Source organism: Lutra lutra, chromosome 4 (assembly GCF_902655055.1).
Source record: "Lutra lutra chromosome 4, mLutLut1.2, whole genome shotgun sequence".
In the NCBI taxonomy this organism is placed as follows: Eukaryota; Metazoa; Chordata; class Mammalia; order Carnivora; family Mustelidae; genus Lutra; species Lutra lutra.
Genome location: NC_062281.1, coordinates 94,729,977 through 94,747,579, shown reverse-complemented (window position 1 = coordinate 94,747,579; position 17,603 = coordinate 94,729,977). Strand labels below are relative to the sequence as shown.

The 17,603-nt window shown below is 40.2% G+C and overlaps 1 protein-coding gene and 1 long non-coding RNA gene across 10 annotated transcripts in view; one reads left to right on the top strand and one right to left on the bottom strand.

The window, feature by feature from the left end:
* The window catches only part of WARS2 (tryptophanyl tRNA synthetase 2, mitochondrial), a 92,402-nt gene extending 85,360 nt beyond the window's left edge, over window positions 1-7,042 (bottom strand). For both annotated transcript variants that reach the window (XM_047727502.1, XM_047727503.1), the window contains exon 1: window positions 6,919-7,042. In XM_047727502.1, coding sequence (XP_047583458.1) covers window positions 6,919-7,008 — 90 coding nt within the window. In that variant the 5' untranslated portion in view covers window positions 7,009-7,042. The remainder of the gene's footprint in view (window positions 1-6,918) is intronic.
* LOC125098566 (uncharacterized) overlaps window positions 6,708-17,603 on the top strand; it is a 46,266-nt gene continuing 35,370 nt past the window's right edge. For 3 of the 8 annotated variants that reach the window (XR_007126877.1, XR_007126879.1, XR_007126875.1), the window contains exons 1-2: window positions 6,708-7,160; window positions 9,765-9,927. This is a non-coding gene — a long non-coding RNA (uncharacterized LOC125098566). Of the gene's footprint in view, window positions 7,161-9,764; window positions 9,928-11,250; window positions 11,287-14,087; window positions 15,366-17,603 lie in introns of those variants that run through there. The other 5 variants (XR_007126876.1, XR_007126881.1, XR_007126880.1 and 2 more) reach the window with 5 other exon arrangements.

Genomic DNA, 17,603 nt, shown 5'->3' with positions numbered 1-17,603 from the left:
TAAGCTAATTGATGTCAAGTGCTTAAAACCATGCTTGGTACATGGTAAACATAAATGTGTGCTAGTATCACCGCTTCCGTTACTATTGTTTACATGGTGTTTGTCAGAATGCTAAATGATTTCAGTACAAATGTGAAAATAACATCCATTTAACCAAAACCTTAAAGAACACTGATATTGATTTAGATCCATCGTTATTACAACTGTTTAAAAAAATTAGAAGATGAGAATGTAATCAGTGAGTCAAAACTTTAGGTGACTAAATAGTGAAACTTGGTATGCTGCACTCAAGATTAAAAGAATATGTGAAGCATTTTGGAGACTACAAAGTGTTAAATTAGAACAGGATATTACAGAAGATAAGAGATTCCACTTGAAAATTTTTTGCAAGGTGAGATTTGTTATTTTATTTTAAGCTTTCACATACCCTTAATGAAAAATCTACAACTATCATCCTAAAAACCTGGGATAAGAAGCAATAGAACCAAACTCATTCATTCAGGACTCTAACCACAGTAGACTTGCCTGGCCCTATATTGAGTCTCAGCCAAAGCATCAGGGCAGGAATGCGAAGGAGAGACTGACAGCCCTGTCCACTGGCTGCTGTCCTAGCCTAGAGGGCAAGGGATTGAGAAGCAGAAGCTGTGAGAATCTGCATCGGTTAGAAATCAGGGTGGCTTAACTCTGCCTTTTATTTTATTTTTTTTTAAGATTTTATTTATTTATTTGACAGAAAGAGACACAGAGAGAGGGAACACAAGCAGGGGGAGTGGGAGAGGGAGAAGCAGAGTCCCTGCTGAGCAGAGAGCTCCATGTGGGGCTTGATCCCAGGACCGGGAGATCATGACTTGTGCTGAAGGCAGACGCCCAATGACTGAGCCACCCAGGCGCCCTTAACTCTGCCTTTTAGGAGACAAAGCGGGCAGTCGAAAGGCAGTTCCTTAACCAACCAGAAGTACGTTCAATAGATGCCAGGATGACTGTGCACCATTAAAAAAGAAAGCTGGAGATGAATTTTGATAAATGGCTAGAGGCCCAACAGAACTCAGATGTCAGGGTGGTGTGAAAACCTTGACATGATCTTGACTCATCCAGTAAGCAGGGACGTTAAGAGAAAGTGTTATGCCTCCTATTGGGAATAAAAGATACGGTATTGCTAAGAAATGATATATAGAGAAAACTGTAAATGCTCGGACAGAGTTAAATTAAGTCAAGCTGGAGTCCATGTAGCACCTCTGTGCCTATAAATTATCTCTCTGCATCCAGTGTCTCACACTAGCAGAGCAATGGCCACCCTCCATGAGTAAATGGCTCCTGTGGAAATTCAAAAAGAAGCCTTAGGCCTCATGTTGCAGTCTCTAAAAGGGAAATTCCTGAACCTGAATGGTAGCAGTAGAATGGAATCAAGAGCAGAGCTGGATAACCGTTCTTTATGAGGAGGCTAGAGGCCGGGTTAGTTATAATAATGACTGAGGGAATCCAGAGAACCATCTTTGTGTACAATGATCAGCATACTACACAGAGGTAAGCTGGGTTTAGAAAGAAAGAAGGAAGGAGAAAGAGAAGGAAAGAAGAAAAATCAACTACTATTATCTTTAGTGCCTGTGCAGCTTAAAATAAATAGAACACACGTTGCATTTTATTGATAAAATACACACATATCAAAGTGAATACTCTCAAACTACTTATTTTCTGGGCAGCTCCTAGAACATAATTCATCCATCATATGTGGTCCTCAGCCAACAAACTTACTTGGATATGTTAGGAAGCTGAAGTATTTTTCAAATGTCATCATAAGAAATTTAAGATTGTGTGGCCTCATCTCCCAGGTCTTTGTTTATGTGTGGGGGGAGGAGATGGTCTGGGGAGTGGAGGTAGTGATGTCAAGGAAGCAGGGCTCTAGCTACTCCTCTACTCCTGAAATCAGAAAAACTCTGCTTTTATGTTTTATCTAACAGGAATTGATACAAAATCTTATTTGGCAAGAGAAGACGACTGGACCGGTGGAAAAAGCACAGATGAGGCTGAATTTGAATCCCAGTCCTGCCATTTACTAGCTCTGACCTAGGAAAGTTATCCAATCTTTCCAAGCCTTAGTTTCCTCTTCTATAAAATGGGTACAATATTATTTGCCCAAGATAAAGCACATAGCACAGGGACTTAGCACATAGAAAGTGCTAGCTACATGTCCATTCCTTTTCTGAAAGACAGGATTTTGTATGGATATAGGCTTAAATATATATATTTGGGTAAGTCTCTGCAGACAGTTCTTCTGTAACCTGCAGCCATGCAAAAGACTGAGAAAGATCTCAGGGAGCAGCCTTTACTCTCTTTAGCATTTCCTGGCTGCGGATGCCAAGAATAGTTACTACCAAAAATCCTCAGCATCTACTTACTATTCCTCCTCTCGGTTTTCATCAGTTAGTTTCCACTATCTACTCAAATATACTTTTAAAAATTATTTCTAATAAGCTAAGTCAGTTCGCAAGGAAAACCAATCTAAAAAGGTTTCTCTCTCTCACTCTCTGTCTCTCTCTCAAATAAATAAATTTAAAAAAAAAATCTTTAAAAAATAAAGGGGCACCTGGGTGGCTAAGTTGGTTAGGCGACTGCCTTCAGCTCAGTCATGATCCTGGAGTCCTGCTCTGCAGGGAGTCTGTTTCTCCCTCTGACCCTCCCCCTTCTCATGCTCTCCCTCTCTCTCTCACTCTGTCTCTCTCTCAAATAAATTTTTAAAAAAAAATCTTTAAAAAGGATTTTTAATCCTAGGCGGATTAAGCTTAAAAGGGCCATTCGAGTGGGTCCATGCAAGACCATTTAAGAAAAGCACAGAGATGAAATAGCCCCATCAAACCAGCTCAGTTATTGTCTTGCAAAATGATGTCTATAGAAGCTCCTTAGAGCTATCCATGCTGATTAGCTCTTGTTGCAAGCTGTATGAACAAAACAGAGCAGAGACAAGCTAAGGGAAACATCACTGGGAAAGCTACCCCATTTTAATGTCATTAAGATCACAGAAACCTACCAACAAATATTAATTGCTAAACAGGGAAGGAAATCCCAATAGTAAATTTTACCATCCTAATTCCACAATTAATCAGCGTTGTGATTTTAGTCAAGTTACTTAACTAAAGTCAGTTTCCTCATGATTTAAAATAAGGTGTTAATACCTGCCTTAAAGCCTTGTTATGAACAGTTTCTTTTTGGTGGTATTCTTGCCAAAAATCCATAACCTAATCATGAGAAAACATCAAACTAGTAAAGAATTAACCAATCCTCTTCAAAAGTGCCAAGGTCATGAAAGAGTGAGGAAGTGCCATAAATTGGAGGAGACATGCCAGCTAAATGCAACATGGGATCCTGGATTTGATCCCAGACCAGGACCTGTAAGAGACTAGTGGAAAAACTGGTGAAATTTGAAATGTGTCTTTAGCTAGTATTGTACCAAACTTATTTCTTGGCTTTGATCATTGTATTATGATTATGTAAAAGGAAGCTTGGTGAAGGAGGTAAATTTTACTAATTTTGCAACTTGGTAAATCTGAAATCATTTTAAAAGAAAAAAAGTTTAAAAAGGAGGAATTGTTTGAAAAGCCTAGTCATGAGAACTGAATAAAGGAACAATAATTTAATATATTGCCTTTTTTTTCTTTTTCTTTTTTTTGCAGGCATGATTGCTTCATCTAATGGCTAAACTTGGTAGCCATTAACATTGGGAATGGTCTGTTAATACTGGCCACACCCTGCTTAGGACAGCTAAGAGTGAGGCTTGTTGTTCAACTGCAGCAAAATGTGGACATTTACACTGAATGACTACAAATATTCTTGCAAAAGTCTACTATCCATCAATATTTCACTCTTGGTACAACATCATCATAAGTTAGGGCTTCAAGAAGTGTGGATTCTGTGTTTGGCCAACGATGACAGGCTTAAATTTACCTAATGCCATCACTATTTAAAAGTAGCATGTCAAATCTTCATTCCTCTGACTCTGCGACTACTCTCATCTTGTCAAACGTCAACAGTTTTTTGTGAGGTCACACCTGGCAAAATAAAGAGCTTTCACATAAATTGTAGATAACTCACAATGAGTATGGCTTGAAACACTGTTATTCCCGGATTCTCTCTATTTTTTATTTGAAACTTGAGTCTATCTCTAGCCTTCAGGGGCAAAAGCCTGCCTTTGAGGTAACTAAAGGTCCTCAAAGCCAACCTTATTACTCAAGATTTTGTTTTTTAAAGAAAACGTTAAAACAACCTAGGAATCAAAAAGCTTTATCAGTCATAGTTTTCAACACAGCGCTGCCTTGGCTCACTCACTTTGGCCTCTTACCTCAGGGAGTGATTAGGTAACCAAACTAGTAACCAGCAACTTGGCTATTTCTTAGTTTCTGATAGAATCATCCATATGATAAAAATGTATTTTCTATTAGACTATTCTCTTGCAAAATAATTTTTGTTTTCTACAAAGGTTATGAGATATCGTAAAAATGTCCAATACATCTGGTTTAAGAATCTAATTCTTCCTTCACATATTTCTGCATCTGTTCACAAAAATCGCTTTGACTTCAAAGGAAGCTTTTCAAGAGAAAAAGAAGATACATACAGGAAAAGTGGCCATAAATTTCTATTCCTTTTCTAAGGCCACTTTAATAATAGCACTGTGGGACAAGTATCTCTTTAGGTTTTTAGAGATCTAAAATATCACAGATGATATTAATGACTATGCATTTATATGGAGATTTACGCTTTAACACTTTATTCTGAGTCTAAAAGTGATATATCTTCAATTTTGAACATGTGGAAAATATAGAAAGCCTAAAGAAAATTTAAGTGACTTTTAATCCACTATTTAGGAAGACCAAAGCAAAACAAAAAAGTTAAGACTGGTTGTTTCCTTCCAGTCTTTTTTGTGTGTGCATATATTTAATAAATATTTATTTACAAACAATATTATAATTACACTATGAAAACAATTTTGTATCTTTTCTCAGTTGGTTTTTCAAAAGACTACATTAGCTTTTCAAACCATCATAGTTAATGACTGAAAATCACATGTAGACTTATACTTTAAAAAAGAAATGCTCTTGCTTACAATTAATTCCTAGTCTACTCAAAGATAAATTAAAGGTTTGGAAACACTGATCTGTTCTGGAAATTCTGCATTTTGAAACTATCTAGACTAGTAGTTGATTAACCTTAAGATAACCATATTCATTAATTCCACTGAAACAATAACAGAGGTTTAAGAACTTTTCTCTTATCATTTATAATAACTTAGTGCCCTAAAACTCCCTGGGTAATCATTAGTGGGCTCTAGCTTATTTTCCTTTTCTCTCTGATTTTCTATTTCTCATGACATCCTCACCTCTTCGGTTTGGAAAGAGGAAGTTTGGATCTAAGGTTTAGTTACTTTGGTACCACAGGTTTTAATATGCTATTAGTTAGCTATAAAATAGTAATCAACCAATTCTGGTTCTGCAGAATCAAACCCTCAAACTTCAAAGAGAGGAGTACTGAATGGATTTATCTAATTTTGAATCAATTCTTACCTAACAGTGCTGCCTGAAATGTAAAATAACACTTAAGTAGCTGTTTCGTTGACAAAGAGCTCTCTGGTATTTCCTTTATCCTTAAACGAATCTGGTGAGGCCCATCTCAAAGAGGAAAACTTAACTACAGAACATTAAGTAATTTATGAGATGACTGGAAAAACAAGTTAAACTCAAATCTTGGTTTTTCATAATTCCATCACGTTGCCTTCCTTTGGCTTCATAATCATGGAGCCACAGATTTTCCAAAGCTTGAAGGAACATTAATGGGTCAATCAGTCCCACCCTTCCTCCACCCATTTTATTAAAGAAAATAAATCCGGGGAGATTGACTTGTCCTGCCACAAGTCCTAGCGAGTGGCAGACAAATCTCTTGAACTTCGATTTCTTAATTTCAAGTCTAGTGCTCTTTTCCAATACACCAGTTCCCACACAAAATCCACACACCTATGCATTTTGACCACGAATATGCGAGGATGCCAAGAAATCATCTGATAACCACTGAATCTCAATTTTCTTCGTAGGTCCCTGAAGATATGTCCCAAGAGATGTACAACAGAGTGCCTACCACCAAGATCGTACTTGTAAGACATTTAGTAAATGTCTGAATGAATGAGGAAGTATCTGAGTAAGTGAAAGGTGCTATATATATATATATATATATATGTATGTATATATGTATATATGTATATACGTATATATAGATCCTCCTCCCCCATGAGGGTAAAATTGGAAATACTGACGGGGTGGGTTGAAGCGGGTGTTCATGCTTTCAGCACGACAGGGTAACGAAACTTTGGCAACTAATAATTCCCTTACAGAGCCTGCTCCATGCAGGTCTGCTTTGGGGAATGAGGAACCCGAGGGGGAAGACGCATGGACACGTGACACTGATATGCCGCCCTGCCAGAACGAAGATGTCAAGTGGCCGCTCCGACTTAAGTCGCCCAATTCCTAACAAGACCTCCTCTAATTTCTCCGCTGGGCCCTCAGTAATAAGGGTGAAAGAGTAATGGGACCGTGAGAAGGCGGGCAGCTGGGGAAAGACCCGCCCTCCGGTCTGAGAACTTCACAGAGGACTAGGCTTCCCGCGTTGCCCGGCAACAGCGGGACAGGGAAAGAAGCGTAGGCCAAGTGGGCAAGCCGACGCGCGCTCCTCCCCTCCACGGCGGGTGACGTCATCGCGCATCCCTGCGACGTCGCCGCGTCCCAAGTAGGAAGGCAGTCTTAGGAGAGTGGACCTTAGGAGAAAAGCGGCTCGGTATTCTCCAGAGGAAACGCGGGGAGAGAAACCAGTGGAGGGAGGGGAGAGAAGAAGGACCTAGCTGAATGGGAAGCTGGCGGGAGAAAGGCCAGCTATGGTTACCTGGGGAGTCTGAGCAGCTTCGGGTCCTTTATGAAGTGCCCGGATGCAGCTCCAGCAGCCACGCGCCTTCCACATTGAGCGCATCGCCATCTTGAGAGGGGAGGAGCCGTAGTGACTTGAGTGACGTCTGCCCAGAGAGCCAGTCCCAGAGTTGCAGCTGTTTGGCTTGCTGCGTAAGCGCCCCTGTCTTCCGGGCGTACCTCTGTGCAGCGGTGTACTAGAGTCCGGTCTTTGCCCAGCAGGTGGGGATAGGAACGGGGTGGGGCTTGGCTTTTTAGTGTTTGCCCTGGAGACCTGGTCTTTGAGCAGGCTTCCTGGTGGGAGAATGTCTTTCGGGGATTTTAGTAGCAGCGTTTCAAATTGAAAGTCAAATAAATTGCCTTTGCGCTTCTAGCCATGCAGAGGCCGCTGTTAAGAAGTGTCTCTACGAAAAAAAAAAAAAAAAAAGAAGTGTCTCTACGAATGTGGCCTACCCAGTCCGGTTCTAATGCACCTCTAGTGCATTAAGTGATCCTGTGAGACTTATGTGGCCTCATTGATGCATTCAGTCTACAAACATTTGTTAAACCCTACCATCTGCTGGCTACTGAAGGTGCCAAACACCTATCTTAGATGGCCTAGTGCGTAACAGGCAAATAAACGACGCACTGTTTCAAGTGTTCTAGAAGCAAACCCCAAGACTGGGGAAGAGGGATAAAATTGTGGCGCTTAAGCCTGGTCCAGGGAGGGCTTCAGAAGGTGATACCTGATGGAAGAAATTGTTTGCATTTTGGGTTAAATTATGAGAAGAATCCATACTGTATTCCTGCCTCTGCTCATGCCCTCAAAAAGCTCCCAGAAGGAAAAGAACCTATCAATAAACATATAACAAGAAGAGATTAGTCAGAATTCCTTTATGTGTTTTCTTATATTTATCTATTGAACAAATACTGAAAATTACCACATTTCCACAGGGAGAGGTACAAGATACATGGAATAAGGATGCCCATACTCTTAAAGCAACTGAAATCTTAACAGGTTAAGACAAAGTTTGTGAATTAAAACCATACATTAAGATCTCTTAAGAGTGGTACGAAGTACTGGTGAAATTTAAGAGCAATTGGTGTAGTGTAGAAATGAGCAGGGAAGGAATTGGAATGATAAAGGTCAAAAAAACAAAAACCCTAAGAAAATCAAGTGTTATTCTTAAACAAATCAGTTGAGTTTGGTTTTGTCTCATAAATTTGAGATGTGTGCCGTAGTTCCAAATGTGATGACTATTAAATAGGTCAGGAGGCCAGGAGAGAGAGCCAAACTATAAAACGGATGGTACTTAAAAGTATGGAACTCTTTGAGACCACCAGGTAGAATCTGTGGAATAGAAGTGCTCAGATGACGGAAATTAGAAGAAGTAAGTAGTCAAAAGATATTTAAAACCCCAAAAATGTGGTCATTACTGAAACTGAGCTAAGAGGCTTGCCCGTGAAAGTGATGATTGATTATTATAAAGATGCACAGTATCCCTTGTAAACATTCAGTTTTATAAATGCCTAAGCATTAAAATACCGTTTTTTACAGATATGTTATTAATTAAATTAAATGACCCTAGGAATTAGTAAGGTTAGACTTCTGACATGTTCAGCCATCTGGATTAGAAGATAAAACCTAGCAATAAAAGCAGGGTTACAGCAGAAAGCTGTCACAGGCCTGCCCACTTTATTTCCTCGAGCAGTAATTTCAGTCTTTTATCTACAAAGACTCACGTGACTGATATTTCCATGGAAGTTACTTCTAAGGCATACTCCCATTGAAGAGGGTATATCTGAACACAAGTGGAACAACTTCAATATCTATTTTTTTAAGTACCTGAAACTTAGAGTAATAAATAAACTAAGCTTAGAGTAATAAATTGTTTCCCAGCACAGTAGTGACTTGATGACTCTTGAGTGTTACTCAGCCAGCCAGGTTGCTCCTTGAACAAGGACTATGTTTTGTATTTTTTATATTTCTCCCGGCACCTAGTATAATACTTTGCACAGAGCAGGCACATATTTTAAATCTAAATTTTACTTCGACAAAGTATGTAACTAATTTTCAGAGGTTGGTATGTTTTTAATGGCCGGGAGGGAAAGCTGACAGCAGAAAAGACACTAGTTTTAATTTAAAGCAAAGCTAGTTTCGTCTGCTTTTGTACTCTTACAACGGCATTCTGAAACCTTCTGGCATTGGGAAAGTAGCATGAAAAAGCTCAACATTGTGTAAGGTCACCATTTTCTGCTCCTCTAAGAAGTGCACTACAGTCAACATATTTTAATGAGAATTTTAAATTTTAGTGAGTCTCAAATTATCTAATTTTGTTTCTCCAATTTAATTCTAAGTGTCAGGTTGGTATTAGATGCTGATCAAAGTTAATCCTGTATCTTCAGGAAAATTATTATTCAGTGTATCTTTTAATGAAAAATTGTATAATAAGCTTTTGAAATGTTTGCATACAAAGTGATTAACATTTTACAAGCTTGCATAATGCAGGAATAGTTAGGTTACATGAGAAGTTCACTTGTGGAATAGTTTATTGTCCAACAGTGTTTTTAAATGAAGCATCACTGTATTTACTGGCACTATTTCACCACTGCTATTATTTTGGTTCATTGGTAAGCCAACGAACTTTAGTAAAATGATATATAAATGTTGTACTCAAAGCAGACTTTAGATACAATTAAAAACTTGTATAGTCCCATACTTTCGGCATACACTGTATGTCTACAGATGTTTGTGCCTACAACTTTGAAAACTTGTTTAAAATTTGATATCTCATCAACATTTTTATTTTATAATAAGTTCTGGTAATTCTGCTCTTTCCTTAACAGTCCCTGCAAATCTCGTCTTGCTTGAAACAATAGATTAAAACCAGACTGGCAGTTGGGGAACGCTTTCTATTGCAACCATGTGTGTCAGAAGAAAGGATTAGGTTTCCTTGTCCAAGAACATCAAGGGGAACCTCCACCTCTGCAGACACACCTTTATTCCTCGGTAATGGAGAGTTTATATCTAGTTAGATTTAAATGGGATAAGGAAAGAGTTTAAATCCACTCTTAGCTCTAGCAGTGTAATCAGCCCTCCAGTCTCAAAGTATCTAATTTTGTTTCTCTAATTTAATTCTAAGTGTCAGGTTGGTGTTAGATGCTGATCAAGGTAATGGAGAGTTGCCCTACATATTTATTCACTTAAGGAAGAATTTTGCAGACTGCAAAGACTAGATGGCATCTATGTTCAAAACTTACTTAAAGCACAACCCATTCACCTCTGACCTTTCCTTTATATTAAATATGTTTTTCAAATATGGAGGAGGAGATTCCATAGTGGAGGTAAACCTTGCTCTTCATAAGTTGGGGTAGGGCTATGCCATCTTATGCTGGACTCAGATTCTAAGGACCTAAGTCAAAGTGAGACAGAGTCCACCTTTCTGTGAGATCACTTCTGAGTGTCACCGAAGTACGCAGGAAACTAATAATGACTGGGAGATTGCCTCCCCCCCCACCACCACCTTTGGCTTAATTCTAGTTCTGCCCCTCGTTTCATAGCGATGAAAGTAATCCAAAGATACTAAGTACCTTGACAAAAATCACACAATGAATAAGAGTAGGATAGAAAGAACCACAATCTCCAGACAAGGTCTCTACATTAAGTGATACCAGTATAAAGTGAAGTAGTTAAGGCTAGCGCTGATCCAAAGGCAAGGTTTCACCTGAAGACACATATTTGTGTCACGCGTCCAAGTCAAGGCAACTAAATGATTTTTAAAGGGTTGATGTACTCATCTCTGACCCCTGATATTAAAAGATGCTGTCTTTCCCTAGCAGTCTGCGGGGAAGTGCATATTATACCATCTTCTTTGTGTGAGGATAATAAGCGGAGGCCTATCTGGTCTTTGGGAGAATGGCTTAGGAGGCTTAAGGGAGACTTTACTATCACTTTCCTGGAAGATGCCATCTAGCAAAATTAAGGGAGTGGCTATGTGATGTGGGTAGCAAAATAGAATTTTTCTCAGAGCACATTTCCCTTAAAATTAAGAGCCAAGGCATAGTTTCTTCCAGATTCAACTTTTTTTTTACCTTAAGAACCATCTTTCCTACTTCACAACTGGGAGTGGGAGAAGGTGACAAGGGTGGAGAGAGCAGACATAAGTGGATAATTTGCATGCACTGATCTTCAGAGAAATGACTCCATTACTGGTATAGTCCTTAGCGTGGGATACCAGGAAGAGGACTGATTATATGGGGATGGTGCAGGCCCTGGAACTTTTGTTCATACTTAATCTTTTCTCTATATACCTTTTTCAAACTTCCACATCAGAGTACAGCTCTTCAAAGAAGAGAGAGAATTGCTACTGTAAGTATGGATCCAGAATGGGGAAAATAATTTTCTAGAAATGTAGGAGACTACTTTCAGTATTTTCTATTCCCATTGTTCACCCTCAGTCTTAGGATACATGTTCCATGGAAGAAAGGGAGCTTAGAAATCAGCGAATTAAAGTTTTGGAAGAGCATTTTACTTTGTTCTCTCTCTTTGCATGACGTATCTGTTCCAGAAGGTACGGCCCTGAAGACAAAACTTATATGTTACCTGAACACTCATTCTATTTTAAAATCACCCTTTGCTCCCAGCTACTTCATAATGGGTGAATAGGCTTCCCACTTCTGAGTCTATATTTTACAAAAAGAACTAGATCTCAACAAAGTTTCTTTGAGTGTTTTTTAAATAGGCTCCTTTCTATTTTGTCTAGTAATCAAACTCTATTAGATCCTTTTCCATATTCTATCTCTGTGGTGTGATGCTAGGAACGACTGAAAGTGAGACACCATGCTTAGATCGTGATCTTTCTTAAAAAACAATATGAAAGGGGTGCCTGGGTGGCTCAGTGGATTAAGCCGCTGCCTTCGGCTCGGGTCATGATCTCAGGGTCCTGGGGCTGCCTTCGGCTCGGGTCATGATCTCAGGGTCCTGGGATCGAGCCCCACATTGGGCTCTCTGCTCGGCGGGGAGCCTGCTTCCTCCTCTCTCTCTCTGCCTGCCTCTCTGCCTACTTGTGATCTCTCTCTGTCAAATAAATAAATAAAATCTTTAAAAAAAAAAACATGAAAAGATAATCTTGATCTCTCTGAAACAGGGAGAGTGTTAAACCTCACTGCCTCAGTCAAATCCCATCTTAACCAGTTAGATCTGGAAAAGTTAGACTTTTCCAAAATCCACTGACAGTTGCAATCAGCTAAGATTTTCTTTACTTTTTGTCCTTAATTAGTAGAAGTGAGCATGAACTCGGAGAAAATTTGTATGCTGACCCCATTACTGATCTCAGTGAACCATTTAACCTTCATGTGACTCTTTTTTCATACTTGTAAAGTGAGTAAAAATAGGAGGGTTACAAAGAAAATGAAAACACTAATTTGAAAAGATCTTCTGTACCCCTATGTTTATTATAGTATTATTTATAATAGTCAAGATATGGAAGCAACGTGTCACCTGGTAGACAAGTGATTAAGGAAGATCTCTCTCTCTCTCTCTCTCACACACACACACACACACACACACACACACACACGGAATATTGTGCAGCCATGAAAAGGATGAGATCATGCCATTTGAGACAGCATGGATGGAACTAAGAAGGTATTGTGCTAAGTGAAATAAGTCAGACTGAGAAAGACAAATACCATATGATTTCACTCATGTAGAATCTAAAAAAGCAAATGAGTAAAGAAAAAACAGAATCAGATCTATAAATACTATAAATACAGCTACTCTCCACCAGATAAAATGGGCCCTACTTGTCATCCTGTCACAGCCGGGTTAGATTTATGAAAAACAGGGAATACTAAACTTTTCTCAGTTAACTGTGGCCATGAGATGGCTTTCCACATATCTTTTTTTTTTTTTTTTTTTTTGAGAGAGCATGCATGTGCGAGTGTAGGGAGGGGCAGCAGGAGAGGGGGAATCATAAGCAGGCTCCACGCTCAGTGTGGAGCCCGACATGGGGCTTGATCTCACAACTCAGATCATGACCTGAACCAGAATCATGAGTTGGATGCTTAACTGACTGAGCCACCCAGGTGCCCCCTCCACATAGCTTTTCAAAGGGTAAAACAAGAAAGGGTATCCTGACTCATTTTCATTTTTTCTAGTTGTCTTAGGTGGCAGTTCACATAGTTCCCAATCGTATTGCTTTTGTTATTTCTCAGAAATGTATTCATTATTTTGTAATTGACATTCACAGTGATTTATATGACTGAAGAGCTGCTAACCCAAGAGTTCTCAAAGAGGGTTATCTAGCAGGTGCTGTGATCTTAGGAGAGGAAGGTAGCCAATAGCCACCCATAGCCTGGCAGGTGTGGGGAATGAGATGATGGGGGTGATGGCATAGGGGTGATAGCCCTGCCTCCCTCTCTTCTCATTCTCTGATCTTATCTTTTGGTTCCTCCCATTTGCTGAACTTGGGTCAAAGAAACATGATTTATCTGGTCCATAAAAGTCAGTCCTTGTACCCTATCCCCCATCTCCCAGAAGCCCAGAATAGGCTGAAAAATGGTAACGGTGGATCTGGAAGGCCAAATGGAAACTATCCACCTACAGAATGAGAAATACAACTCTGAAAAAGCTAGATCTTATTAGGATAACTTTATAAGCAGACATTGCATTTGAAGGCAAGGCTATGTTTTCATCTCTGACCTATCAGACTACTTGAGATGTCAGAGGGGGCCTCAGTAAATATTGGCAAATTGATTAAATGGACAAATGAACACATGTGAGGAAGAAGAGGGAGGTGTGCAGTGGGATATTTTAAAGATAATGCAGGGAATTAGTGGGGGGGGGGATTTAAAGCCTAGAATAAGCCCTGGAAGCATTTTAAAAATCTCCAATATATGTCTTCTTTCTTGTGGTTTGCTCTTTCCACTAAAAAGCAGAATGCATAAAATATTCTGATTAGTTGAGGGTGATTACTTAGGTTCCCACTAATGTTTTATATATAAATCTAAATTACTGCTTTTCCTCCATTCTGCTTCTCTTTCTGTTCGGTCAGATCCCTGTGGGAGGGAGAAACATTCCTGTGGTGGGTAAAATAATTTCTATGGAAATTACTCAAAACGCAATTTCTGTAAACAGTATGTGAAGATATGATTTATTTCTGGATTCAGCCCTCGTGCTTGCATCATCTCACTATTTATCACCAGGCTCTCTCTTTGCCAGCATCTCTTCTCAAGGATCTGTCCGTATCAGTTCTGCATCTAAGTTGATGAACTTCCATCAGGAGGGTTAAAGCATTGGGAAACAAGAGAGAAGAAATTGTGTTCCAGTAGGCAATGGGTGTACTGAAAAGAACACTGGATTTTATACCCGGGTCTGACCCTGCTAAAACAAGCAAGGTGATATTGGAAAGTCTTTAACCTCTCAGGCTGCTTTTTACCTGGAAAAACAAATTGTGAGTGGTTGAAGCAGCTAATTCTCAAGGTTTCTTCCAGCCCTTAACCCAATAAGCTTATGCTGACACAGGGATCTCATTTTTAACCAAGGATCTCCTGGTACTTTGGCTGATAGAATGAAATGTGCTCCCGTTTTGACAGATGACCCAGCTGGGACCTCATGATTTCTTATCTATTAATTATTATGTTATTAAAATTAATCATGCCACTACCACTAATTATTATAACTATTAATTATTATCCTGCACTGTTCATGTGTGGAAGACCTAGAAACTGTCTTGGATAACCTGTTGGATGAATTGAGCCAAAATGTGACTAACTTGAAGAGCATGTTGTTAGGAAATCATTTTGAGAGTAAATTCAAAGGAAAGGTGAAATAACGGGTCTTCTAATATGACGTGCATCTCTGGGGTGGGGGCAGGTTGGCAGCTAGTGCCCGGGGAGAGAGCCTGGAGATGGAGCAAGAGCTGGAGGAGAGGGGGAACCAGTTACTCTCAAGTTCACCCGGTCAAAGGCGCCATTACTCTGTTCACACTATTTACTCATTCACCGCTTGCTTACTGCAAGCCTGTAAAACTAAAGGACCAAAAAGGCGATCTTGTGTTACCATAGGCACCATGTACAATACTTCTTACAGTTACCACCTGTATCACCTTCTTTTCTCGGCTAGGGTTTCCTGGTTCCCACTCTGAAAACTTAAAAGGCAGAAGGACCTGGAAAGCTGGCATTCTTTCCTTCCTCCCACCCATCTCCCATCCTTCCTTCTTCTTTCCCATACTTCATCCACCACCTACTATTAATCTGAAACTATCTAAAGTACTGGGATCCACGGAGGAGAAAGATGAGGATCCCACCTTGGGGAAGCTGAGTACTGCAGGGAAGATTTGTCAACTTGTTAAAATACAACAGGGTAGATGCCGTTCTAGAGAATACACGTGGTAGTGGGAACTCAAGTCTCCCGTTTAAAGAAAACATGAGCAGGTGCCTGGGTGGCTCAGTGGGTTAAAGCCTCTGCCTTCGGTTCAGGTCATGATCCCAGGGTCCTGGGATGGAGCCCCGCATCGGGCTCTCTGCTCAGCCTGCTTCCCTTCCTCTCTCTCTGCCTGCCTCTCTGCCTACTTGTGGTCTCTGTCTGTCAAATAAATAAATAAAATCTTTAAAAAAAAAAAAAGAAAGAAAACATGAGCAACTAGGTGACTCAGTGTGAGTCCACAGGGTCACTAACAGAACAGGGATGCACTTCTTAGGGCCTGTCTACCAGTCAACAAGTTGCACAGCTCCTACACCAACCCTGGTTACACTGAGCAATTACCTTGTCACTGTCAGTTTCCCCCTCAGTAAGAGCAAGACGTCCATGCCGAGGGCACAGAAGTTCACATGCAGTAGGACTGCTTTCTCCTTATTCTTCTCATCCTAGAATTGCTTAGGGATCAAGGAAGGAAGGAAAAAGAAAGGGTCTCTACACCGACCTTTACTGTGTTAGGAAGATCCCACTCCACACCTTTTGTCAGAATAATAAGGCCTCATTTCCTAGAACACTGCGCTTAGCTCTCATAGATTCTTAGACCTTTCCAGTTGTCTGACATTTAACACTGTGAGGCAGTGGGCTGCAGTGGGGTGGGGAGAAACAATGCTTACAACATATAAACACAGACTCTTGAGGGCTTGACATTCTTTTATGTCCACATAAGCAAATACTTTTGGGGGTCTATCCTGTACCAGGCCCCACGCTAGGTGCCAAGTATACAATGCTAAGAAAGATGATCTCTGCACTCTTCAAAATCCCAGTTTAATGAGGGAAACGACAAGCAACAAAAGCATTTCAGGGAAAACATCTTTGTATAAAGACTTTTTCATTTTGTTTGACTCCGATTCAGGGGCAGTCCTGGCTCTTCCCCTTGTTCTTTGTATGGACTTGGCCAGGCTTTTGAAAGTCCTGGGCCCCTGTTCCCTCATCTGGAGATGCGGCAAGGGAAAACAAATTCCCTGAGTGCCCTTACAGCTCTGAGGTGAGAACTGAGCGGTTTCTGAAGGAGGGACTGAATGGAATTTTGAATTGGAAAGAGGACCAGGGTGCCCTTAGGAGGGTAGCTGCAAAGGAAGCATGGCTGTGCGCCTGAATGAGGCATCCTGACAGGGGAAGTTGAAGAGAATAAGCTATGAACACCTCTCTGCCTGCTTCCTCCTTTAAACCCTTCGGTCTACTCCTAATTAGCAGCTGGAACAACCCATTAAAATGTATGTCAGATTATGGTCACCCACTCTCCTCAAAACCCTCCAGTGGCTTTACATGTCATTTGGAAAAAATCCCAAGTCCTTACCAAGGCCTGTAAGGCCCAAATGGTCTGCATTCTCCAACACAGCCTCCCTTTCTGGCCTCTTCCCCCATTGCCTCCCTCTTACCTTACTCTGCCTGCGACAAACGGGTCCCAGTCCTCAACCCTTGTTACCATCTGACATCTTCTACTTAATTTATTTGCTCCTCCTCTAGAATGTAACCATCACAACAGCAGAGAATTTTGTCTGTTTTATTCTGTATCTCTAAATCTTAGAATGGTGGATGGTTAGTAACGTATTTGTTGAGTGAGTTTCCCCAGTTTACAGATAAGGAAGTTAAGATCCAAAGAAGGAAAGTGAGCGAGGTCAAACTGCACTCCAGAAGGAGAGTACTTGATCTTCTCTCTCTCTGCCCCGTGGGCTCCATGGTAGACAGAATCATGGGCTCCAGAGCTGCCTACATCCCACTCCCCAGAACCATGGCAGAAGGCACTGTGCAGATGTAATGAACTTAAGATCTTGAGATTGGGGAGATGATCCTTCTGATTGTTGAGTTGACTTCTGACATCCTTTCCCTTGGCTTCTTCAACTTGATTAGACTTGTTTGTTTATTGATTTATTAATTCACTTAACCAGTATTGACTGCAAATATTGATATATCCCTTTTCAGCAAAGGAAAAAGGAAGGATATGAATGGGGAACATATACATAGAGATACATTATATCTCTATGTAATTTGTTTTAAAAGAAGTGGGACAAAGTGTGTGTATATGTTTTACTTTAATTTGAGGATTTCCAGTATTTTTTTAATTTTAAAAATAGAAACAAATATTTTCTGAGTGTTACTCTGAACCAAGCATTATGGTAGACACCAGACATAAATGAAAATTCCTGAACGACACACAGAGCTCAAGAGGGGTGAAAAGTGAACAGAGGATTGCCCTATAGAAAGCA